The 27,350-nt window shown below is 40.1% G+C and overlaps 1 protein-coding gene across 1 annotated transcript in view; it reads left to right on the top strand.

Annotated features, from left to right (window-relative positions):
- Positions 1-11,675, top strand: part of RNF168 (ring finger protein 168) — a 28,870-nt gene extending 17,195 nt beyond the window's left edge. The window contains exons 6-7 of the mRNA XM_070406472.1: positions 1,300-1,381; positions 5,225-11,675. Coding sequence (XP_070262573.1) covers positions 1,300-1,381; positions 5,225-6,178 — 1,036 coding nt within the window. The 3' untranslated portion in view covers positions 6,179-11,675. The remainder of the gene's footprint in view (positions 1-1,299; positions 1,382-5,224) is intronic.
- The last annotated feature ends 15,675 nt before the right edge of the window (positions 11,676-27,350 follow it).

The following is a 27,350-nucleotide window of genomic DNA, read 5'->3' as shown; positions in this document are numbered from 1 at the left end:
GGTGATTCTTGTTCTCATAAGTGTGTAGAGTATTTAGGTTGATGTAACTAACTATGTGGGTTAGGCACTCTAGTTTATTTATAAGGGATATGTATTTGTTTATATGAAATTTTTGTCTAGGTTTTATTTTATTCTATATACTACTCAGTGCTTTGGACGCAATGGAACTCTGGTTGTACATATTATTTGCCATCAGACCTTTTTTTCCCCATTGTTTTCTTTAATTATTAAAAATTAAAGCTAGCTGCTCTTTGAAAATCACCCAAAGTTACCACCACTTAAAGACATCCAACGTTTTGGGAGATTTCTGCCATGTTTAAGCATAGTTGTATATGTGTTTGGACTTTTACCATTTTTAAATATACCTACCAGCTCATTACATGTCCATTTATTCCCATTTCTTTGTCAGCATTTTCCATTATATTATTAACTTTATATTTTTAGTGATAAACAGCCTATTAAAGATGCTTAGAAATTTTGAGATATAATCTTCTGCTGATACGTTGATATGTCTGTTTGTTCCTAAGTAGAATGTGTATGTAACAAAAATGTATACCAACATGGTAAAGAAACTAATCATGGACTTTTCCATGATAAAAAAATATAGATTTTCTGACATTAAAAGCAAAAAAACAAAAACTGAACATATCCTTTTTTCAGATTTAAAATGTTATTTCCAGTACTTTTGGCAAGAGTATACAGTCTTGGTTGTTTGATGCTATCTACCTTTTTAAAAAAAAACAAAAAACAACAACCATATATATGGGGGAATTTATTTATTTATTTATTTATTTTTATATATTTTATTGATTTTTTACAGAGAGGAAGGGAGAGGGATAGAGATTTAGAAACATCGATGAGAGAGAAACATCGACGAGAGAGAAACATCGATCAGCTGCCTCCTGCACACTCCCCACTGGGGATGTGCCCGCAACCAAGGTACACGCCCTTGACCGGAATCGAACCCGGGACCCTTGAGTCTGTAGGCCGATGCTCTGTCCACTGAGCCAAACCGGCCAGGGCGCTATCTACCTTTTTAAATTTTTTTGAGAGTTAAGAAATTTTAGATTTTACATGCTTTTCTGCTCTTTTTCCCTAAGATATCAATACTCAGCTTTTTCAGTTATGCTCTGGAGTTAGACTAAGATATCTGAGGCAAGGGGATAGACTACGCTCTTTCTGATACATCATTCAGGCAACCAGACAACCTTCAGCACAAATAGCTAGTGGCTTTATTATGTTGGGCACATACCACTTCTCTTTCAAAGCATTCAAACTTTGGTAAACTTTTTTTTAAAGGTATTTGTCACCTAAATCTCAGTTTGGGTCAGCATCACAGTCTGAAGTTGTACAAGAAGGCAAACAAAAGTCCATGTCTAAGGTATGTGGATGCTAAAGATGTTCTTAGTTTGGCATGTTTACTAATGCTATAGATTGCAAATACTTGTAGGTTCCTAACTTTTTTTTTCTTAAGTCACCATAATACATGGGACACCATTTCTTAGTCATTTTATGCTTACCTAGACTAGGAGTCAGTAAGCAGACTTTTTCTGTAAAGGGCCAGATAGTAAATATTTTAGGGTTTTTGCCCTTATAGTCTCAGTCACAACAATTCAATTATGCTGTTGTCATGTAAGCAAATGAGCTTGTCTTTGTTCCAGTCAAACTATTTGCAAAAACAGCAGGCTGAATCTGGCTCATGGGCCACCGTTTGTGGATCCCAGGCAATCAAACTCACAAAACTGAATAGGCTATCCTTGGTACCAACTTACTTTAACCGTTTGAGTCCCAAGAATGCGATCACGCTGCTTGGTATTTCTCAACATAAAATAAAACAAGCGCTATAACGCTGTTTGGGTCTTTTCGTACTCATTTAGAGAAAGCGCGGTTGCGCTGTTTGGGATTCTTCGACAGTGTTTTTTCAATACCCCCTGGGACTCAAACAAATCGTATGTTTTCTCGACATAAAATCTCAGCAGCACGATCGCGCTGCTTGGGACTCAAACGGTTAAAGATTACAGGATAGGAAACAAAGCATGCTAGTAGGGCACCATCAGGCATATGATTCAGTAAGAGTCCTCACTGCAGAGCTCTTAAGTGATGGCCTGGAAATGATACCACACAGATGACTGTGGTAACCATTCTGGCTTAGAAGCCTCATGACCCTTGAAAGTCATTTATTGTAACAACCTATGGGTGTAACTTCCAGGAGCCCCCGTCAGAAACACACCCAAAGGAGTTATAAGTCACTTACAGAAGCTCCATGCTTTGACTTCCTGGTGTTGTAGATCACTTATAGTTTTAGTTCAAATGCAGTTCAGCAATAAGGGTCATTTTACTATAAGCTATGTGGCCTAATAACACAGGTGACATTCCACCTTTATCAGGTTTCTAGGTAAGTAGAACTAGGAAAAATGAGCTGACACCCAGGTCTCTTTCCTACATAAAAGGTTTGTTAACCCTTTACTCACAGGTTCCTTTTCTTCTTTATTTTTTCCAATTCAGGTAGGTGGTTTTTATGAACATTTACTGTGCCAGATAATGTATGTGTTTTCTTTAAATCTTCATCACAACCTCCAACTCTGTAATGTGGGTATCATTCTTGTGCCCATCTTACAGCTGGGAAAACTGAGTCAAACAGAGATAAGAGACTTGCCCAAAGTCCCTTAAAGTAGAGGTAATGGAGGAGTTTAAGTCCAGATAGTCTGGTTGGTACCTGCATTGAGGAATGATGGAAGAGGCACTGTAGGGCTGGGATATTTTTTCTACCCTGTTCTTCATATTCACAGCAAAACTAGGTAAGCAACCTAGAATTTGTTCAATCCAATCCACATTGGTTTATAAGAAATGCTATCAGGAATGATAAACACAAAAGCAAAGAAGGTAAAAGAGCCCTGGCCAGTGTGACTCCGCAGTTAAGAGTGTTGGCCTGCACACCAAAGGGTCCCAGAATCGACTCTCCATCAAGGGCGCTTCCCTGGGTTTGCAGATTCCATCCCAGCCCCAACCAGGGCTGTGTGCAAGAGGCAACCAATCCATGTGTCTCTCTCGTATCAGTGTTTCTCTTTCTCTCGCTCTCCCCCTCCCTCTTTTTCCCTCTCTCCTTTTCTGTCTCCCTCTCTCCCTTTCTGTGTACCCCCTCACCCTCTCTACCTTCCACTCTCTCTAAAAATCAATGGAAAAAATATCCTGGGGTGAGGAATAAAGAAGTTAAAAGAACAGAATGTCTCCAACAAGGAATCATTTTTGTTCTTAGACAAATTCTCATTTGCTGGGGTCCAATCCCAGCGGGTCCAGGGGTCCCCAAAGGTGTGGACGGAGTCGGCGAAGAATGAATGACATGAAGGCAGTGTTCAGTTCATCAGCAGAGTTGGGTTCTCTAGCCAGGATCTCCAGCCAAGTTCTGTAGCCATGTTCTCTTGCTAGGTTCTCCAGCCAGGGTTTCCAAATTCTCCAGCCAGGTTCGGCTGCCAGGTTCTGTCGCCAGGTTCTGTGTTTTGTTGTCTTGTTACATCTGTATTTATACCAGTTGATTTTAATCCTATCAACTTCTATTACAAAGGTTAGGGTGTTTCTTATCTCCATTCCAGGGAGTAAAGATTATGTAGCTTGCCCTAACCGGTTTGGCTCAGTGGATAGAGCGTTGGCCTGTGGACTGAAAGGTCCCGGGTTCGATTCCGGCCAAGGGCATGTACCTTGGTTGCGAGCACATCCCCAGTGGGAGGTGTGCAGGAGGCAGCTGATCAATGTTTCTAACTCTCTATCCCTCTCCCTTCCTCTCTGTGAAAAATCAATAAAATATATTAAAAAAAAAAAAAAAAGATTATGTAGCTTAAGCGTGATTGTTTGTAGTTAAAGTGATTAACTACCCACCTGGCACTTAGTTAAGGGGTTTTATCTCCTCCCTAACTTCAGGGAAAAATCCCTACCTGGGAAAACAACCTTTCTCGGAGAGGTGACCTTGGTTAAAACACATAGCGCTAAGGGGAACAAACATATCAAGAACAGTATGCCACATACGCCAGGTCCCCCGAAACATACACTGTGCAGATGTTTCTTCTCTGCAGCGACTGTGTCAAGCAGCAAGGATGGACCGGCTCCCGGCACTCATTGAAGACTTTCTTAAGGCTTTCCCATGGTCAAAACTAATCCTGGGTCTTGACTTAACTAAGACCTATAAGTGAGAAGAATCATATTGGTCAAAGCAAGGGTTCTCAACCGAAGGTCTATGGTTAGAAACCAGAGAGTACATATGAACTTAGATGGAAGAAAAAGTTTACTTTTGTCTGCCCTCTCATTTTAGTGTTTTCTTTAATTTTGAATGTAGACAGCAAACTATAATACATTTAATGGTACCTATGACTTTATCATCAATAGAAAGGATGAGTTTTTATCATATTATATTTGTTGTAAATCTCTTGAAGTATCATTTATACTCATCCCTACGTCAGTATTATAAGTTATTAGAGTTGCCACTGAATCTTATTTATAGATACATGTTGCATCATAATTTTTAACATTTTAATAAATGTGTTGCAATATAAATTGTTTTATTTGTGATCCTATATACATATATTTTAAAATACTGTTTTTAGAAGAGGTCTATAAGCTTCACAAAAATGCCTAAGGGAGGAGAGTTGGTGGTACAAAAAGGACTTTAAAATCCCTGGGCTACTGAAGTTTATAAGATAAAAAAAGAGGTCAGGTCATGGTGCCAGCTATTGGCTATATAGAGAATCTAGTTTGGGGGGAAGGGGTGTTAATCCTCACCTGAGGATATTTTTCCATTGATTTTTAGAAAGCATGAAAGGAAGGGGTAGAGACAGAGAGAGAAACTTCGATATGAGAGAGACCCATCGATTGGTTGGTTCCCACATGCGCCCCAACCAGGGCCAGGGATTAAGCCTGCAACCAGGTATGTGCCCTTGACTAGAATTGAACCAGGGACCCTTCACTTCATGGGCTGACACTCTCTCCACTGAGCCAAACCAGCTAGGGCTAGTTTGTGGGTTTTAATCTATAGGTTTTCATGGGAGTAAAAATGAGGGAATGCCTTAATCTCAACTGGCACACAATAAAAATGCTATTAAAATCAATATACCTTATTAGTAGTGATAGTAAGAACTACCTAATAGTGACAATTCAACTATGGTATCAGTGTAAGACATTTGTAAGACTTGATGTATAACTCTGGTTGACTGAGTTTTTTTTCTGTTTTCTCCAGGAAACTGATAGTAGCAATGTAAAGAGCCCTATGTGGCAAGACACAGAAGTGGAGGAAGATATGCCAACACTTTCTCCACAAATATGCCTTGAAATTCAAGAACAAGGTGCAAAGTCTTCAATAGAGTCACCTATGCCTCAGTTATGTGCCAGTGATACAGAATGGTGCCTTGAAGGAGAAGTCAAAATGAGACCAAACAATCATGATAAAGAATTATGTGCCATAAATCCTGAGAGACCTGAAGCCAGAGTCCCCTACCCTAGAGAAGCTGCAGTTAAGCCTTGTGGCGAAAAAGAGAGTGGGTGTGCTCTATCATATATGACCCAGATAATTGAAAATAACACAGTTGAGACAGAAAATGAAGAGTCTTGCCTACTGATCAGTGAAGAAGGTATTTGCAAAAGAAAAAATCAGGAGTCTTCTTTTGAAGCAGTCAGGGATCCATCCTTTTCTGCAAAAAGAAGGAAAATGTCCTCTGAATCTTCCTCAGACCAAGATGAAACAGAAACCAGCTTTACTCAAAAACTGTTAGATTTGGAACATCTACTTTTTGAGAGACGTAAGCAAGAAGAACAGGACAGGTTATTAGCACTACAGATTCAAAAAGAGGTGGACAAAGAACAAATGAAGCCAAACCGACAGAAAGGATCCCCAGATGAATATCATTTACGTTCTACGCCCTCACCTCCAGACAAATTGCTAAATGGACAGAGGAAGAAATCCAAAAATAGGAACGTAAAAGGACAAGCTGATACAGAGCATCCAAAACCTCAGAGAGGCCCAAAAACTGAAAATTGCCAACCTTCTTTTAAGATCAAGTTGAGACATTCAGTTAATGTTAATGGGAGAAAGATGCCAAATTCTGCTAGAGATCATTGTAATGTATCTAAAAGTGTTCGTTCCCTACAGCCTAGTAAGTCACAGAAAAGTATTTTTCAGATGTTTCAGAGATAACAAAGTAATGGGTGGGTAAAGGAAGAAGTATTTTAGAAACTGGTAAAGCTGGATTGTGATGCTCTCTTTTTTATCATAGAATGTTTATAAAACTTGTATTCTCTTGTGGGCACACTTTATTGCCTCTAATTGAAGGACTGTGTGATTACAAGGGAGGAATATACAAATGTACTTCTGCCAAAGTCAGTGATAACCAAGAGTCTCAATTCTTTATGAATAACTGTGATATGCTAAGTTTGACAATCCTTACAGGAATAGATATAAACATGCCTGGGCCAGCTCCCAAGAAACCTTCAGGAGCCATTCTCTTTCCTCAAAAATGCATGTTTTATGAATGGCCTTTGCTCACCTTTTTGTTCTGACTAGTGATCAAAGCAAGACTATACTATACCAAATAGTTAAGGAATCGGGTTTAAAATCTAAGTTTATTGCTGTTTGGCCATGTATTTGTAGATCACTTGAAATCTTCCATAACACTAAAGTCATCTAATCTTCATAATTATTTTAAGCATTATAGCATTTTCTTTTATTTAAAATAAAATGGATTAAAATTGTGTGAAAACAGAAAAGTCAGAGTTTTCTGGAAAATTAGGATTATCAAACGTGCCCTCAATCAGGAATCAAATCCAAGACCCTGCGGGGCCCAGGCCGACTCTAACCACCGAGAACGACGGTCAGGGCGAAAACTCATCTCTTGATGCAAAGGGAGGGTAGTTGGGGTGAGGCTGAATAGAATGAACTGATAGTTTGGATGCACTGAAACTGAGTGGGTGATCAGAAACTGGGCCCAGGATGGAGTAGCAGAGCATTCTTCCTTATTCTTTGCTAAATGACACAGAAAACATTTGGGTTTTACAGCCTGTCACACGATAGTAACTGGTGTTAAAATAATTAGTTACTACATTACCTGAAATCTTGGAAATTCACATTTCTATTAATCTGCTACTCTAGGGGGAAAAAAATGGGAATTTACTGTAGGAGAGTTAAATCCTAATATACCATGTTGTAGAACCTGAGACATAAATAACCATGTGTTTATTTCCTTATTTGCATTGGTAGTGATTTTTATTTGTGTTTATGGACAGAAATAATGTGGTACTTGGATTGGCCCTCTCAAAGTTAAATCAGGCAGTGATTCCATTTTGTGAAAGTTAACTTAGAGAATGTTAATCTGCGTTTCATTAATATGAACAACTTTGAGCAAATGAACAAGTTTTAATAGCATTCCTGATGATGTTTAGTTATTCATCCTTTTAAGGTAAAAATATAATAAAATGTCCTAGAGCAAAAGTCTAGCTTTAATTTGTTAATATTTTTATACATTTTTGAAAATTTTTTCCTCCAGATGTTGTAACTGAAATTCTGTTAATCTTGATGCCATCTACTTCAGTATTTATTGAGTAGATAATTAGGGGTAGAATTATGATGCTGATTTAAAATTTACTTTGCCCTTTCTAAAAAAAAAAAAAGTGATTGCTTTCTGTGTAATGATTGTGCTGAAATGTAGTCAGAAACTAACAAAATTTGTAAAAAATATACTAAAATTTATTTATCAAACTGATATTTTTCTGTCTTTTTTTAAAGATAGATTTTTATTGATTTCAGAGAGGAAGGGAGAATGAGAGAAATAGAAACATCAATGATGAGAGAGAATCATTGATCGGTTGCTTCCTGCACACCTCCTACTGGGGATTGAGTCTGAAACCCAAACATGCTCCTTGACCGGGAATCGAACAGTGACCTCCTGGTTTGTAGGTTAACACTGAGCCACTGAGCCACACCAGTGGCTTTTTGTCTTTTTGTTGTTGTTGTTGACAGTATTATAGATGTCTTCCATTTCCCCTGCCTTTCCCCCCTCTACCTGTCCCTGATATTTTTCTAAGCGTGATTTCGCTTTACATTTTAGGGAAGACTTTGTATCTTCGAAAATGAAAAGTTATATAATTAAATCTTCCATGACCAAAAAGGGGGGGAGTAATACTGTGACGTACATAGGATTTATATATTTAACCACTTACTTGTCTGTGAAGAAGTCTTCCTGACTAAAGTTGGTTTTAAGATAAATTTAAATTTCTCTATTAGTCTTAATGATAGTCCTATGTATATGCATTTTTGTTAGAAACTAATGTTTTGTGTCAGTCATTAGAATGTATTGCTACTTTTTCCTCTTTTGTAAAAGGGATATGAGAGCCTTTAATTTCTCAGGGAGTACTAAAACTGCAGAAGTTGAGAATCAGAAAATTTAAATATTAAAAATAAAAATGGACTATTATGTATATTTTACAAAAACTACCATTAAGGAAAATTGGAAGACATGGCAGACTGGGGAAGAAATAGATGCACTTCATTACAAAGAACTAATTTCCTTTATATAAAGTGTCAATACATTAAGAAAAAGACTACTACCCCAAAAGGAAGGTTAGAGAAGTTTGATCCCCAGGAACATAGTTCCCAGGAAAGAAAATGTTTCTTAAATATGTGAAAAGGTGCATGATCTCATTTACACTTTGCTCATACATTTTTCCACTCTTCAGGTTAGTAGAGATAAAGGTGCTGTTTTGTTTTGATTTTGTGTAAGGTTTTTAAAAATCTTAGCAAGAGTGTAGTACAAGCATGTCAAACTCAAAAGGCTAATATGGGCCAAATAAACAAGGTTTAAGTTTATATGGGCCATAAAATAAACAAAAGCTTCAATTTTCATAGAAACGTAGGTTTATTTCGATAGAGACATGCTGAATACAAAGGACTGAAAGAAATGAGTAATAGTTAAAATAACAGAACATTTTAATAAAATTTAATAGTTTTTCTTGAATATTAACTTACCAGACACTGAATAACTGCACAAATTAATAAGCATAACGCAAATAAACCTATTTCTTTTGTTCTCCGAAAGTGAATTACTTCCTGTTGCCCACACCAAGCAAGTCAGTCCAAGGCTAATGATGTGGCAATTGGCTGCTAAAGTATTCACTGCTAGTTTTGGTGAAGAGAAATGGTGCACCTGCATGTAAGGTGTGTAAGGGAAATGAATGCAACACGATTATAGTAATCAGTCATTAGTGAACGTTGTAGTTCGTTATTAATAATTATAACAGGATATTGTAAAAATTACGAATTTTTTGTTAAAACATTTCTTACATACTGTTATATTGGCTGGGCCGCAAAAATACTCGTGGGCTGCATGTGGCCCACGGGCCATGAGTTTGACATGCTTGTTGTAGGGAAATAGGCACTCTTACATGTTGGTTGGTATGAATGGAAAAATTTAAATCCCTTTGAAGGTAAACTTGGCAATTCTGTCTCTAGGGATTTCTGAAAGCTGTCTTCACAGGTGTGTAGAATGACATATTCAAAACTTAGAAACAACTGTAATGTTGCATCAATGGACCCTGAGTAAAAGATGGTATAGTGGAAGACTATATAGCCGTTAAAAAAATCACTTTACAGATATGAAAAGAATTATCAGATACAGAGTTAAATAAAAAAATACAAGATGTAGAATAGCATATGTAGTGTGCAAACTGTTGTCCAAAAAATAGAAACATATGTATTTGTATAAAATATTCCTAGGAGGAGAAACAATTCTTCCAGCAGGGAGAAAAACTGGGTGGCCATATGATAGGAGTGAAAGAATGCCTTTTCACTATATGTTTTTATACTTTTTGAGTTTTCAGTCATACTGAATTCATCATCTAGTAAAAAAAAATTTAATGTTCTTAAAATAACTGCAAGATAAAGGAAGCTTATACATTTCAGCCTGTACTATTCTAGATGGTCCTTTTTTGCCTTTAAATTTTAAGAATCATAATTCAGGAAAGTTTTTTTCAGCATGAAAAAATAGTATTGTGTGCTATGACAAATGTGGCTCAGTTGGTTGGAGCGTCATCTCATACACTGAAAGGTGTTGGGTTCAATCCCTGGTCAAGGCGTGTACGGGAGGCAACCAATTGACGTTTCTCATATTGATGTTTCACCTCTCTCTCCCTTCCTCTCAAATCAATGAAAACATATCCTTGGATGAGGATTTAAAAAAAAGAATAGCATTGTTAATTTTTGGAAATAGCACAAGTGAATGAATTTGAATTTATTTAGCTTTAATGTACTATTTTAAAAATACTTGAAAAGCAAAGCTTATGTTTCTAGGTAGCATGGCTAAGAACACCGAGCAAAGCCACATAAAAATGTAAAATTGGCCCTGGCCCATTTGGCTCAGTGGATAGAGTGTCAGCCTGTGGACTGAAGAGTCTCAGGTTAGATTCTGGTGAAGGGCACGTGCCTGGGTTGCGGGCTTGGTCCCCTGTCAGAGTGTGCAGGAGGCAGCTGATAGATGATTCTCATCACTGGTGTTTCTATCTCCCTCCCTCTACCTTCTTCTCTGAAATCAATAAAAATATATTTTAAAAAATAAATGTAAAATTGTCAAAACTATCAGCTACTGAAACAATAACTAATACAGAGGCTAAGATTCTACAAAGTGGAGACTTAAGAGGTGAACTGGTTTGTAATCACTTTTTTACTGGTAGCGTGCGCCTATTCTGAATGCAGGATGAGAACCAGGGCTGCTGGTGGTGGACAAAGAAAATGTCAGAATCTTGGCCATTTCATGAAGCTTGAGGGTCATCAAACACAAGGCCAGTTTTCCCATCAAGATAATCTCAGTGCTTTGAAATTTGAGGGCAGAGGCTAAAAGGCTAAAAACCTCTGAAAAGCAGAGAGAATTGTCATCAGGCTTATAATGCTAATGAGAAAAGTAAAGTTTGATACCTACCAAGGGAAGGAAGCCTGTTAACACACCAGGGTCTCAAAGCCCTAGAACAGGGGTCTGCAAACTACATTCTAAGGACCAAATCTGTAAGCCACCTATTTTTGTGGGGCCTGTGAGCCAAGAATGGCTTCAAATAGCCTTTAGATTCCTTAGCTCACAAGTACGTAATCCATAAGGAATTGAACTGTTGGACCAGTAATTTTGCAAGTTTTGGACCATCAAAACAAGGACATGTAGTGTAGGAAGAAATTCCCTTCTTAGTTTTTACCTGTATGAATTTAGGTGAGCTACTTAACTTCATCACCTCACTTTCTTAATTTGTAAGTGGAAATCATGTCAGCAGAGTTGCTATAATAGTAGTAATGTACATAGAGCACCTGGCATAGACCCTGAGTCAAGAAGAAAATAAGTGATAGTTTCTTCCTCCTGGCTACTCACCCATTCCACCAGTCCACTTTCATTTAGTGCTTCATGCCCTCTTAAGTGTCCCCCGTGTGGCACACATAAATTGCAATTAAATTCTGTCTACTGATGAAGACTCCACTCACCTCTCCCCTGCCAGATGTGTCCACAGTTCCCTGTGTCACAAGAGATCTTGGCTCCCGAGGAAACCAGTTCTCAGAAATACTTCGTGGCTTCCTCTAATTCAGTGGTTCTCAACCTTGGCTGCACATTAGAATCACCTGGGAATCTTTTTAAAATCCTGATTTCTGGGCCTCATCCTCCGGAAATTCTGTTTCCTTGTTATGGGGTGGGGCTACAACATTAGTAACAAAGAAACAGAATTTCCGGAGGATGAGGCCCAGAAATCAGGATTTTAAAAAGATTCCCAGGTGATTCTAATGTGCAGCCAAGGTTGAGAACCACTGCTCTAATTCCTATACTAGTTCCACACATTTGGTTTGCATAAAGGCATGTAAAACACTAAAAAGAGATTAAAGACACCAGGGAGTTGAACCTCTACTGTATGTTGACCCATTACTTATTCCTGTGTAAAGATCTTAATAAACAATGATGACTTAAAAGTTGGAGTCTGATTTCTTTTTCCACAGAATATTTTGCCTAAGAAGGCAGTACTTGGAGTAACATGGGCCCTGAGTTTAACTGAGGGGACCCTGTTCTTTACAATTTACTTACTTTACATTTCTCTTCAACTTGGCTTTTGGGCTCCCAGGCTGCCCACAATTAGGCTCTCTCCCTGGAGCTAGTTCAGTTCACAAGGCTTTCAGTCAGTGATCACCCATAGAAAGTTTGGGGTGTCTGTTTTTCACTGCATATTAGACTAACTATGAGCTCCAGGCTCAGGACGAGGACCCCACTCCCTGCTCAGTCTCTACCACACAAATGTAGATTCTGCTGGGTGTATTGATTGGGGTCCCCTTAAAAACACAGTAGGTGTTTCAGCTGAGGGTATGCAGTACTACATGGAATTGGTTAGGCAGGTAAGGGAGCACCAAACCCAAAGAGGACAGCTGCAGGACATGACTCCCCACCCCTAAGGCTGGGTCTCAGTTACTAGAATGAGGAGCTCAGGAGGTAGGGGAGAGTGGACCCTGCAGACCTGGCGTTCAGACCTTTGAGAAGGAAGCACCTCCCAGATGCTGGTACTCTGCCAGGGCCTAGTGCAGTGAGGGCGAACCTATGACACGCGTGTCAGAGGTGACACTCGAACTCATTTTTTTGGTTGATTTTTCTTTGTTAAATGGCATTTAAATATATAAAATAAATATCAAAAATATGGCTTTGTTTTACTATGGTTGCAAATATCAAAAAATTTCTCTATGTGACATGGCACCAGAGTTAAGTTAGGGTTTTTCAAAATGCTGACACGCTGAGCTCAAAAGGTTCGCCATCACTGGCCTAGTGAGTCTAGTTCTAGAAGAGTTGAAAGATTTTGGAAGCTAGAGTCAACTGCCACTCCTGGGAGAAAAAAAGAAAGCTGTCTCTTTTCCCCTTTCCTCCTAGTATCTCTTATTAATAAAACTTAATAGGAAGCTTATGACAAAGGAGTCTGGGAAAGTGTTTTTTATATCGAAGCAAAGTTTGGCATGCCAAACTTGGACCTGAGACACAAGAAGCGGATGGGGAAAATTACCACAGATGTTTTCCTTTAATGGATTCTAGGACTAAGATATCGCAATTTCTAAAGCAAAAACCTGGAAAGCTACCCTCCTGACAAGATGGAGGGGTAATATGTGTGGGGAAAATGATGCTTAAACATGCCCAGGTGAGGTAAAAGCTCATTAAGGATCTGTGGGAGAAAACTGTGGAGAACCTTCCCGGGTGCCTGTAGAAAGCCCTCCCAGTTGTTTAGTTTCTATTGCCCTGATTATACCCTAGTGTCCCTATCTTGTCTGCAGCTGATGCTTCAGAAGAAGGTTTGTGTGCGCCATCCCTCACACAGATTAATGATCACCTAACGCCATCATTGCCCTAAGTACCTACACACTTTCCAATTCCTCACCTACGGGAATGAAAAGAACCCCTCTCTGAAATGTCTTAGAAAATTTCTATGGAAAATTAAGGCATCGGGCATCATCGCTAAATTCCCAGAGCTCCTAGGAGGGTGTTCCAGAAATAAGAGAACACAAGATTTAGAGGAGGGCAACTGAGTAACTGAAATAGATCATAATGAAGTCACTCCCCAGAGTAAACCTAGAATGCAAAAAAATAAAAATAAAAAAGATGACAGAGGAAGTGGGAAGCAATGTTAGCAAGAGACACTGGGATGATACTGTCAATTTGGCTTTAACATGTAAGAATCCACTTCCAAAGAGTTGGTTTTTTTAACCTTTTTTTCAACCTGTATTAAAACTTGATTGAAACTGGCAAAAAGTGTTTCATGACTAAGTGCTGTACCCATGAGCAGCTCTTTCTATAGTTAGTACTTTAGGAAAACACGCAGGCATGAATAAAACATACTACAATAATGGGAAATGGACAATGCTGCAGCTTATAGTTTCTTAAGCACCTCAAGGATACAAACTCCATTTATTTATTTATTTATTTATTTATTTATTTTAATTCTCACCCAAGGATATTTTTTCCATGGTTTGTTGTTGTTTTTTTAAGAGAGAATGAAAAGGAGGGAGGGAGAGAGAGAGAAACATCCATATGAGAAAGACACATCAACTGGTTACCTCCTCCATACCCCCGCAATGGGACAGGGGGTTGCGGGGGGGAGGGGGGGTGGAAGGGGGGTCGAACCAACCAGGTAGGTGCCCTTGGGTGGAAATCGAACCCACAATCCTTCAGTGTTTGTTCTGATGCTCTAACCACTGGGAACACTGGCCAGGGCTACAAACTCCTTTTAAAGGACACTTCCCCACAGACACATGAAACAAAGCACAAACATCTAAAGCAGCGGTTCTCAACCTGTGGGTCCCGACCCCTTTGGCAGTCGAACGACCCTTTCACAGGGGTCGCCTAAGACCATCCTGCATATCAGATATTTACATTATGATTCATAACAGTAGCAACATTACAGTTATGAAGTAGCAACGAAAATAATCTTATGGTTGGGTCACAACATGAGGAACTGTATTTAAAGGGCCAGAAGGTTGAGAACCACTGAAAGTTAACCTTTAGAGAGGAAGGGAGAGAGAAACATTGATTGGTTGCCTCCGTACATGTCCTACCAGGGATTAAAACCACAACCTTTGGGTGTACAGGATGATGCTCGCACCAACTGAGCCACCTGGCCAGGTCTCAATGAAGTTGATTTCTAAAATATATATATTTTATTGATTTCAGAGAGGAAGGGAGAAGAAGAGACAGAAACATCGATGATGAGAGAGAATCATTGATCACCTGCCTCCTGCATGCCCCCTACTGGGGATCTGCAACCCAGGCATGTGCCCCAACCAGGAATTGAACCATGACGTCCTGGTTTATAGGTTGATGCTCAAACACTGAACCACACCGACTGAGCAATAAAGTTGATTCTTTTAAAATGAGTCCTTGAAATCTGTGACCCATGCCCATTGGTTCCCGTAGGTCACTCAGTGATCCTTTGCTTAGTTCCCATGTCACAAGAGATCCCTGCCTACATGTTTCCTAATGTCTCAAGAGATCCCTGAAACACAAGAAAAATACTTCACAGAGAGAAAAAGAACCTAAAACCTTCACAGCTTGCTCACGTTTTTATGCCAGTTCCACATATGGTATTTGTCTTGAATAAAGGTATATTTTTAAAAGTTTGTAATCTGAAGGTACTAAGAGAGTTCAACCTCAGCTGTATGTGTGTTTCTCTGTTTCTTCTTCCTGTCTCTGGTTCTTAGTAAATGGCAGTCTTTAAATTTGGGGAATATTATCTCTTTCTTCTACTCTCTATTCTACCTCATTTTAGCTATTTTCAACCAGTAAATACGGAGGAAAGGACATGCATTCACATGTACTATTACGTGAGTACCTATTGTGTCCAAAATATTTTTTATTAATTTCAAGAACATATTTTCAGAACGTTTCTGAAAATGCTGTTGAAAAATGACCTTACCTGGGATGATCCCAGCATTCACTCTCCCTCTCAAGTCACTTTCTCCAGAATTGTCTCAGGTTTTCAAAATACCTCTCCTGTTTTTGCTTTCCTAGGTTCCCTTAAATGTCTAGAAGGGCTTCCTGTGGTAATAGGGCTCTAGGTGAGGAGGGATGCAGGAGGAATGCAGTGTCAAGGAAAAAAGAGATTGTGGGATGTTGTACGTGTACTGGTCTTTTATAACTTGGACATTAGTCAAAGACTGCATTATTAATATCACATACTTTAATATATATACATATATTATTGATTTCAGAGAGGAAGGGAAAGGGAGAGAGAGATAGGAACATCAATGATGAGAGAATCATTGATGGGCTGCCTCCTGCACACCCCCCATTGGGGATCGAGCCTGCAACCCCCGGCATGTACCCTGCCTGGGAATCAAACTGTGACCTCCTGGTTCATACGTTGACGGTCAAACACTGAGCCACACCAGCCCAGAAAATATCACATACTTTTTGGTATAAATGTAAAGATGTTAAATTTGAAAGCTATTAAATTCTTCCACCCTTACTCTAAAGAAATTAAGTTGTTATATGTAAAAAATATCCCAATTATAAACATCAAATATCTGAATTTTGAATTAAGGTACTGTTATGAATCACACTTATGGTTATAACTTACTTTAATATTCACTTTGGTAAAATGTATGTCAAGAGCCTCAAGCTATTCAATTTGATTCATCACCTCTAAATTATGTCTTGTTTGGGGACAACTATAGAGTTCCAACTAATGAAAACTAAAATATGACTGCCTACAGGTATGTGATAATAACATTTCCACGAGTTAACATATATTGGAAACTAACTATGGACTGTGCTATGTGCTTAACATCACCTTTAATCCTCTCAACAATTCTATGAAGTAGACACTATTACTACATCTATTTTACAGGTGACAAAAATGGTAACTCAAAAAGATTAAATAGTTTGCCGAAGGTCAGATAGCAAGAGGTAGATTCAGGATTTGACTCTAGAGATTGAACTCAGACTTACTACTCTATTCTATTCAAAAAGGAAATAATCCAGGACATGATTTACAAGGGGAAAAGGAAGGGATTGCACAGTTCTAAACACTTAATAAAGGGATGGTATACCCTATTTTATAGAGGAAGAACTTGAGACCAGGCCAGTTGACACTTCTCAAGGGGATTCTGATAGTAAGTGGAAAAGGCCAGGATTTGTGTCCAGATTGGAGTCCAAGGTCCATGTTCTTTCAAGCAAAATGCACTGCCTTCTTAAATATAAGTTAGATTTTAAAAATATAAGGGTTAAATATACTTGTATAACACCTGAAATTTGTAAATCATATTTATTTCTGGTGATTAAAGTTGAGGGATAGTAAGATTTCCTATCCTACAGCAGAAAAGAGAGATGGGCCCAGGCAAGCCTGAGGACACAGAGAGTGATTGGTAGAGAACAATATGCTGCAGAGGACGGGAGAAAGGGTCAGAGAGTTAGGAGAAAAATCAGCTAGTGTGGGAGCCAATAGTGAGAATGTTCTAAGAAGGGTGAATGAGCAAGTGCCAAATTCCATTGAGAAGTCAGTTGGGATAAAGACAGGAATTAACAATTTTGAAGTCTTAGATGACCCCAGTAAAAGTGGATTGGGTACAGTATGAGCAGAAATCAGACTGGCGTGAGTTCTGAAGTTTGAGTGGGAGGGAAGAAATGGAGATGGTTGTACAGACAACAATGTAGAGAAGTTTGGTTCTGAAAGAAGGTAGAGAAATTAGGGTGTAGCTATTGTGGGAAGGGGAGAACACTTGGGCATATTTAAATGTCAGAGGGAGGGAGTTGAAGGACTGGGTGAAAAGGTGAAGGGACTAAGAAGTACAAATTGGAATTTACAAAATAGTCATTGGAATGTAGAGGACAGCATAAGGAATCTACTCAATGATATTGTAATGGCTATGTATTGGGCCAGGTGGGTACTGGGAATATCGGAGGGAACACTTTGTAAAGTATATGATTATCTGACTACCATGCTGTACACCTGTAACTAATATAAAATAATATTGAATGTAAACTGTACTTGAAAAATTTGTTTAAAAGTGTCAATAGAGAGCGTCCAGTTGAGAAGGAACATTTTCATATACACACCTAGGCAAAAAAAGGGATAAGTCCTGCATAAGAGGAGATGGCTTTTTAAAAAATTTATGTTTTTATTTATTTCAGAGGGGAAGAGAGGGACAGAGAGAAACATCAATGATTGGCTGCCTCCTACATGCCCCATATTGGGGATTGAGCCCACAACCCTGGGCATGTGCCCTGACCAGGAATCAAGTGGTGACTTCCTGGTTCATGGGTTGATGCTCAACCACTGAGCAACACTGAATGGACGAGATAGCTTTTTTTGTTGTTGTTGTGAGAGGGAAAGAGGGAACAGGATGAATGAAATTAAAAGATTTGTTAGGTTTATGCCCACAGGTCAATGTAGGTCTTGCCTGATGGCTCCAATTTTCCCATTCCTAGTTGAGAGTGAGTGGGGAGGGAAGTGTCTGTATAAGATTTGAGGAGAGAAAAACATTGTAGGGACACTTCCATCACCTTGTTAACCAAAATATACAAGGCCAAAGTGAGAGGCAACAAGCATTTATTTGAGATCACAAGGAGTAGCTATTCAGGAAGCACTGATTCAGGCAGTAACCCCAAAAGAGTTCCAATGAGGAGATAAAGACAGTGAGTATTTATGAGAAAGGGAAGGGGAACAATTACATCAATAGAAGAAAAGTATTTTCGTAGGTGCAGATAAGCTAATTTTAAACGTTTTTAATTTTCAATGTGGCAGTCATAATATTTGCTTTCTTATTATCTTTGCAAATAGTTCTTTGGGACACATGCTGCTTTAGCCCAAAGGTCATTTTGCCCTGCTTTAACACTGCAAAGATCTGAGCCATGAGACCTGCCAGGCAGATCCTCTGGGATGGCAGCTCCGACTCCATTTTAAAGTGGCTCTGTTTATATATTTACTTATTTTACAGCCTATTTGGATTCCCTTGGCATAACCTGCCTCTTATTCCAGCCACTGCTACAGCAACCAGTTCTGCCTGGACTCTGAACAGCCTCATGTGGCTGCTACCACATAGCACCTGGCCTCAAGCCTGTGCCAGGTGTCAGGTCTGGAATTTGATGTTACCCTACTCACAAGTTCAGAAGTTAGCCTATTACTGTTTCATGGATACAGGTTAATAGGAGATTCCGGAGATTCCTGGGTCAGAAAAAAAGGAACCTTATCATTCATGGCACAATATGCAGCATGAGTATCATTTTTTTTTAAAAAATATATTTTATTGATTTTTTACAGAGAGGAAGGGAGAGGGATAGAGAGTTAGAAACATCGATGAGAGAGAAACACCAATCAGCTGCCTCCTGCACACTCCCCACTGGGGATGTGCGCGCAACCAAGGTATATGCCCTTGACCAGAATCGAACCTGGGACCTTTGAGTCCGCAGGCCGACACTCTATCCACTGAGCCAAACCGGTTAGGGCATGAGTATCATTTTTGTGTCAGTTCTTGCCAAGGAGAAGAGACAAGAGAACTTGTTCTTGAACATCTATGAGAATCTTCTTGGGAGACTATTAGAGGAGGCTGAGATCTTGTGTGAACAAGTGACCCATTGGCACAATTTTGGATAAATGCTAATGTGACCTCATTTGCACCCACGGGTTGATAAGGCCTGGAGCATTCAGGTTGTACTTCTATGGTGATGCATGCCTAAAGATAGTGTAAGGTGAGATGGCAAGACTAGGTTCTAAAATCAGGTAGATGTAGGTTCAAATTTTGCTCCTAGCTGTGTAGTCCTAACCTCTCTGAGTGTTTCCTCAACTAAAACAGACCAAAAAAAAACCTTCCTCACAGAGTTGTTGAGACAATGAAATGATACAGCATGTGTGGCAGGACAAGTTTTTGAAATAGTAACCATGAGTTTACCCTGTCCTGGCATTATTTGGTCCATCCCATATTTAGTCAGCTGGGCTATTCGACATTTATTCCTTCAGAGAAGGTTCACCTAGGGAAAAGCAGAGGAGCAGAGGAAGAAGCAGCAGCAGCTAGTTCTAGGCTTCTGAGTTGGGAAATCTAGCTCCAGAGAGAACTTACAACACAAGAATAATAGAGTTGGTCCTGACCAGTTTGGCTCAGTAGATAGAGCATCGACCTGCGAACTCTGAGGGTCCCAGGTTTGATTCCAGTCAAGGGCATGTACCTTGGTTGCGGCACATACCCAGTGGGGGGTGTGCAGGAGGCAGCTGATTGATGTTTCTCTCTTATCGATGTTTCTAACTATCTCTCCCCCTTCCTCTCTGTAAAAAAATCAATAAAATATATATTTTTAAAAAGAATAATAGAGTTGTAAGACAATCTGATGTTGAGTGAAGGGGATTAGAATATGTCACCTCCAAATAGACCACTTGGTATAAAGTCTTTTTTAAAAAAAAAGATTATTTTAAATGGAATACATTTGAGATTTAACAGATGCAGAAAAATAGCCTTCTCGAAGCTTCCCTTATATTACTAAAAAACAACATCATCTAAGAAATAAATTCCTCTTCAGGGTCTATCTACTCCCAGGAGGGAGAACACAAATAAAGCCTACCTCAAATTCCTTCGCCAGGGAATTTTATGGGTCTGAAGGAGATAGAGAGACCACTCATACCTGTGCAAACATTATTACAACTTTCTTGTCTATTTGTTCTCCTGAAAACACCCAACACTTTTATATTTTCAAAATGTCATTTATCTTTCTGTAAATGCCTTTCCGTCCCCTCCCCTTCACCTATTAAGATGGTGTATATGCCTCAAATTCTAACCCTTCTTCAGAGTTACCTCTCATTGAATTCTCCTGCATGTGTATGCATGGCACATATAAACTCTGTTGTTTCTTTCCCTATTAATCTATATTTCATCAGTTTAATTTTCATGGCCACAACAACTGAACTAGGAGGGAAGAGAAAAAAGTATTTTTCCTCCCCTACATGAGAAGGATAGGCTTCCCTGATCTCAAACAAAATGAAGAATCTATAGGCTGGTAGAGGAGGAGGGGAAGCATTACAAATTCAGGTGTAATACATATATGTCCCTAGAGAAGGAGACCCTGTGCCCTGAAAGATCTTCTAAGACAACATGGAAACAGAGCAGATGATCTTCAACAACCTTAGAGCTTCCCTTGCCCCACTGTGGGCTGGGGGCGGTAGAACATTTTCTGTATGCTCAATGGTGCACAGACATGTAGCCCAGAAGGCTTTTGGACCCAAAGAAATCCTGCAGATGGTGCGGGGGGCCACTAAGCACCAGATAGACTGTGCTGGTGTGAATAGATAACCACCAAGGGTCACATGCATTCCCTAGGGAGCCTAGTGCAAGACCCCCTAGAACTTAGGCACAACTCAGGTAAAGCATGAGGAAGCCAATTTAACTGAAACTAAATTTTGCCACCCCAGATATCAGGGGCTCACAGTAGAAATTCAATTGAATTAAGGAAGGGTAAAGGTACTGGACAAGTTCTTCTGGTTCAAGATTAGTATCACCTGTTTGTAGAGCTCATCCAGGATGTCTCAGAATTCAGAGGTAGCCCATATTGCTTGAGGGTATAGTCTAACCCTCGTCAAGTATTAGAGCCAAGTCATCCTGACACAAAGGCATGATCTGGCTGGAAATGTGCTGTGTGTTGCTGACGTGACCCCTCAAAAGCCTGCTGATTTCCGAAATGCCTGTAGACAGTGATGAGACCACGTATGAAGAGTCCTACAGAAAGATTAAATTCCCTAGACCCACCGGTGGTCGGCAAACTGCGGCTCTTTGGCCCCTTGAGTGTGGCTCTTCCTAAGCCTTAGGAGTACCCTAATTAAGTTAATAACAATGTACCTACCTATATAGTTTAAGTTTAAAAAATTTGGCTCTCAAAAGAAATTTCAATCGTTGTACTGTTGATATTTGGCTCTGTTGACTAATGAGTTTGCCGACCACTGCCCGAGACAGATACAGGACGACTGATAAAAGAGGGTGAAATGCCCTGGCCAGAGTGCCTCAGTTGTTTGAGCATCGTCCTGTGCACTGAAAGGTCGCAGGTTCAATTCCCAGTCAGGGCACATGCCCAGGTTGTGGGTTTGATCCCCGGTCGGTTGGGACGTGTGCAGGAGGCAACCAATTGATGTTTCTTTCCAACATCGATGTTTCTATCTCTCTCTTCCTCTCCCTTCCTCTCTCTCTCTAAAAAAAAAAAATGGGGGGGGGGGTGAAGCACCCTTGTTAGACTTTGTTTTCATGATTAAATTTTCTAAATCAGAGATGAATAAAGTCATTGTTGTAGATGAATTGTATGTCCCCCCAAAGATATGTTGAAACATTATCCCCATTACCTCAGAATGTGACCTCATTTGGAAATAGGATCATTGCAGATATAATCATTAACATGAGGTCATATTGGATTATGATGGGCCCCTAATCCAATATGACTGATGTCCTTATAAGAAAATGTCCATGTGAGAATACAGACACACAAGAAGAATGCAATATAATGACAGAGGCAAAGAGACTCGAGTTATATAGCTGTAGGCGAAGGAATGCCTACAAAGATTGCTGATAACACCAGAAGCTAAGAGTAAGGCATGGAACAGATTCTTCCTATCATCCTGATGACTACTTGATTTTGGACTTCTAGTCTCCAGAACTGTGAGAGAATACAGTTCTGTTGTTTTAAGCCACCCAGTTTGTGGTAATTTCTTGTGGCAGCCGGAGGAAACTAGTAAGTCATTATAATGCCCTTGTCCTAGGGTGGATTTTTAAAAAACGGAGCCTCTTTTTGGGAAAGGCAGAATAATTTCAATGGCACTAGCCTCAGTTGCCAAAGTAGAGAAGCCTCAAAACCCTTCCAAAGCTGGCACACCTCTTAATCTGTTGTAAAAATGGGGGCCTAGGTATGTGGGGAGAAACCAAGTTTTGGAGGATGAGTTACTCTCCACAGCACTGTCCAGCTCTCAGTGGCCAGGGGAGAAATTATTTAATTATTTAGGACCTTAATATTGTTGCTAAGACTTTAAGGAAGTGCAGGCATTTTACTACTACTACTACTTCGTGGTGAAAATGGACAACTACATTCACAAAGAGAATCTACCACTAATAATGCAGAAGCTAAGTCAGGCCTTAGGGAAAACACTGTCTCAGAGCCAGAAAACGACCAGAGAGTCCTCACAATACCTAATTGTGTTGGTATACATTCTCCCTCTTAGGTAGCTACCCAAGGCCCCAGAACGCCTATATTGTCTGAGGAAAAAAAAGATGGCAGATGACACGGCTGAATCCTGCTGCCTTTAATCCAAATCAGTGCCTCTACCCTTCCTTCTAGCTAAGTGGTTCTCAACCTCTGGGTCGCGACCCCTTTGGCGGTCCAACGACCCTTTCACAGGGTCGCCTAAGACCATCCTGCATATCAAATATTTACATTATGATTCATAACAGTAGCAACATTACAGCTATGAAATAGCAATGAAAATAATTTTATGGTTGGGTCACAACATGAGGAACTGTATTTAAAGGGCCAGAAGGTTGAGAACCACTGTTCTAGCTGTATGAGACCAATCTGAGGAAGGCCACATCTCTGGGAAGTAGAGGAAATGGAACCAATATTCCAGTAGGAAGACTCTTCACGGGTTACCAAAGAGGTATCACCCACATGGATGCAGGCGAGCATATTGCCCTGGAGCTATGCTAACCAAAAACCCAAAGAGCCCAGAGGGAGTGTGGCATTAGTTAACTATTACTGCATCACAAATTACTCCAAAAATTAATGACAAACATTTATCATCTCACATAGTTTTTGTGGGTCAGGAATTCTGGAGTGGTTTAGATGGGTGGTTCTGGGTAGAGCTCTTACCAGGTTATAGACAAGATGTCATCTGAAGGCTTGACTGGGACTGGCAAGTCAGTGCTGGCTGTTGGCAGGAGGCCTCCAGTCCTTGCCATGTGGGTCTCTCTATAGAGCTGCTTAAGTGTCCTCATGACATAGCAGCTGGTTTTCTCCAGAGCAAGTGATCCAAGAAGGAGCAAGGTAGCATCTGGGATGCCTTTTATGACCTCATTTTGGAAGTCTCATGCTGTCACTTCTGTCACAGTCTTTTCATTAGAAACAAGCCATACAGTCTGGTCTATATCGGAGAGGAGAAGAATTAGGTGTCAGTTTTGGAAGGGAAACATGGCAAAGAATTTGTAGATTTTCAAAAATCATCACATAATATCATGAGCACAATCCTGAGCTGCTTTGTAAGAGAGTTACTGTCCTGTAAAATCTAATTTAAGATAAATACCCAGGTCCCATAATCATGAAGGTCAGGGACTTTTGGATGAGAAGTAATTTTCTTTGCAATTATGCCCTAAAACATAAACATGACCAATGAGCAAAAATGCAGAAATTTGCTGGGGGTTTCTGGGAAAGCTTTTTTCCCCCTTTCCTTTTCTTCTTGTCTCAAACATAGTTGTGATGGCTGGAGCTGCGAAAGCTATCTTGAAAGTATGAGTAAAAGGCCAAGTCCTGACTTCATTGAACCAGTACCAGCCTGCCTACCCCTCGACATCTTGTTATGTATGAGAAACAACTATTACTTAAACCACTGGTATTCAAGTTTTCTGTTACTGACAGCCCAAAGCATTCCTAACAAATGTCAATGACATAGTAGGAAAGAGGAAAAACAAAAGGAGCCAATTCTTAGCTTTTGAATTTAAAACCTAGCTGCCGAGCTGGGCCACTGTGGCTCAGTGGTTCAGCATTAACCCATGAACCAGGGGGTCATGGTTCGATTCCTGGTCAGGGCAAATGCTCCGGTTGTGGGCACGATCCTCAGTGTGGGGTGTGCAGGAGGCAGCCGATCAATGATTCTCTCTCACCATTGATGTACCTATCTCCTCCCTTCCTCTCTCTGAAATCAATAAAAACATTTTTATTTTTTTTCTTTAAATTTTTAAATTAAATCTTTATTGTTCAGATTATTACATTTGTTCCTCTTTTTTCCCCCCATAACTCCCCTCCTTCCAGCTCCCACCCCACCCTCCGCCCTCACTCCCCACCCACTGTCCTCATCCATAGGTGCACGATTTTTGTCCAGTCTCTTCCCGCATCTCCCACACCCCTTTTCCCCCCAAGAATAGTCAGTCCATTCCCTTTCTATGTCCCTGATTCTATTATAATCACCAGTTCATTCTGTACATCAGATTATTTACTCACTTGATTCTTAGATTCACTTGTTGATAGATGCATATTTGTTGTTTATAATTTGTATCTTTACCTTTTTCTTCTTCTTCCTCTTCTTAAAGGATACCTTTCAGCATTTCATATAATACTGGTTTGGTGGTGATGAACTCCTTTAGCTTTTTCTTATCTGTGAAGCTCTTTATCTGACCTTCAATTCTGAATGATAGCTTTGCTGGATAAAGTAATGTTGGTTGTAGGTTCTTGCTATTCATCACTTTGAATATTTCTTGCCACTCCCTTCTGGCCTGCAAAGTTTCTGTTGAGAAATCAGCTGACAGTCGTATGGGTACTCCCTTGTAGGTAACTGAGTTTCTTTCTCTTGCTGCTTTTAAGATTCTCTCTTTGTCTTTTGCTCTTGGCATTTTAATTATGATGTGTCTTGGTGTGGTCCTCTTTGGATTCCTTTTGTTTGGGGTTCTCTGCGCTTCCTGGACCTGCAAGTCTATTTCTTTCACCAGGTGGGGGAAGTTTTCTGTCATTATTTCTTTAAATAGGTTTTCAATATCTTGCTGTCTCTCATCTTCTGGTACCCCTATAATTCTGATATTGGTGCGTTTGAAGCTGTCCCAGAGGCTCCTTACACTATCTTCGTATTTTCAGGTTCTTTTTTCATTTTGCTTTTCCGGTTGGGTGTTTCTCGGTTCTTCGCATTTCAAATCTTTGACTTGATTCTTGCGCTCCTCTGGTCTGCTGTTGGGAGTCTGTATATTATTCTTTATTTCAGTCAGTGTATGCTTACATTCTAGTTGGTCCTTTATCACACCATCGAGGGTCTCATTAGATTTCCTGTACATCTCATCAAGTTTATTGACAGACTCTAGAAGCCTCTTGAGAGACTTCAAAAGTGTGGTTCTGAACTCAATATCCTCCTTGATAGTTTTCTCCTGTTTGTCTCCGCATTTTTTACGCTTTCTTAGTGCACCCCCTAGTGGTCTTTGTGTGCAGTCTTGTTGTAGTTAAGCTTTGATTGTTGTAGTTTATACTAGAGGGATTTTACCTCCAGGCCGACTGGCTGTGAGAATCAGCTGTGTTTGCAGTGGGAGAACTTCTGTCCTCTAGGGAGGTGCTAATCTAGCCTTTGCCTGAGGCTATCCAGCAAATGCCTCTGTGCAGGGCTTGGGTGGGGCGGGTCCCACAGGATCAACAGGGCGGAGGAGGGAGCAGTTATGGCTGCTCTCAGTCCGTCCCCAGGGGCTCTGCCTCTCTGTCCCAGCAACCGCTGCAAACCTCGGAGGGACCGTAGCCAGACAGTCCCGCTTCTCCCGTTTGAGTCTGGGTCCCTAGACACTCGCCGGTTCTGGAGCTCAGAGTCTGAGGCTCCCTCCAGATTAAAACAGACAACCACGCCCTCAGCCACCAGCCTGTGCCGCACGCACTCCGCACCTTAGTATTTTTTTTTTTTTTAATTAAATCTTTATTGTTCAGATTATTACATTAGTTACTTTTTTTCCCACCATAACTCCCCTCCACCCAGTTCCAACCCCACCCTCTGCCCTCACTCCCCACCCACTGTCCTCATCCATAGGTGCACGATTGTTGTTTAATCTCTTCACTCACCCCCACACCCCTTCCTCCCCCCCCCAAGAATAGTCAGTCCATTCCCTTTCTATGTCCCTGATTCTATTACAATCACCAGTTCATCAGATTATTTATTCACTTGATTTTTAGATTCACTTGTTGATAGATGTGTATTTGTTGTTCATAATTTGTATCTTTACCTTTTTCTTCTTCTTCCTCTTCTTAAAGGATACCTTTCAGCATTTCATATAATACTGGTTTGGTGGTGATGAACTCCTTTAGCTTCTTCTTATCGGTGAAGCTCTTTATCTGACCTTCAATTCTGAATGATAGCTTTGCTGGGTAAAGTAATCTTGGTTGTAGGTTCTTGCTATTCATCACTTTGAATATTTCTTGCCATTCCCTTCTGGCCTGCAAAGTTTCTGTTGAGAAATCAGCTGACAGTCGTATGGGTACTCCCTTGTAGGTAACTGATTTTCTTTCTCTTGCTGCTTTTAGGATTCTCTCTTTGTCTTTTGCTCTTGGCATTTTAATTATGATGTGTCTTGGTGTGGTCCTCTTTGGATTCCTTTTGTTTGGGGTTCTCTGCGCTTCCTGGACTTGGAAGTCTATTCCTTTCACCAGGTAGGGGAAGTTTTCTGTCATTATTTCTTCAAATAGGTTTTCAATATCTTGCTCTCTCTCATCTTCTGGCACCCCTATAATTCGGATGTTGGTACGCTTGAAGCTGTCCCAGAGGCTCCTTACACTATCTTCATATTTTCGGATTCTTTTTTCATTTTGCTTTTCCGGTTGGGTGTTTTTTGCTTCTTCGTATTTCAAATCTTTGACTTGATCCTTGCAACCCTCTGGTCTGCTGTTGGGAGTCTGTATAATATTCTTTATTTCAGTCAGTGTATGCTTAATTTCTAGTTGGTCCTTTATCACAACATCGAGGGTCTCATTAGATTTCTTGAGGATCTCACTACATTTATCGGCGGTCTTACCAGTCTTTTCGAGGGCTTCTAAACAGTTCTTTAAAGACCTTAAAAGTGTGGTTTTGAACTCTATATCCAACAGTTTGCTTTCCTCCAATTCTGTCGTTTGTGTCCTGTTTCTTTGTCTCGGCAT

The sequence above is a fragment of the Myotis yumanensis genome, unplaced genomic scaffold (assembly GCF_028538775.1).
Source record: "Myotis yumanensis isolate MYYU_CA2020_CCGP unplaced genomic scaffold, mMyoYum1.0.hap1 SCAF_2, whole genome shotgun sequence".
NCBI classification, from domain to species: domain Eukaryota; kingdom Metazoa; phylum Chordata; class Mammalia; order Chiroptera; family Vespertilionidae; genus Myotis; species Myotis yumanensis.
The sequence above is the reverse complement of the archived record's forward strand: the minus strand, read 5'-3'. Positions and strand labels throughout refer to the sequence as shown.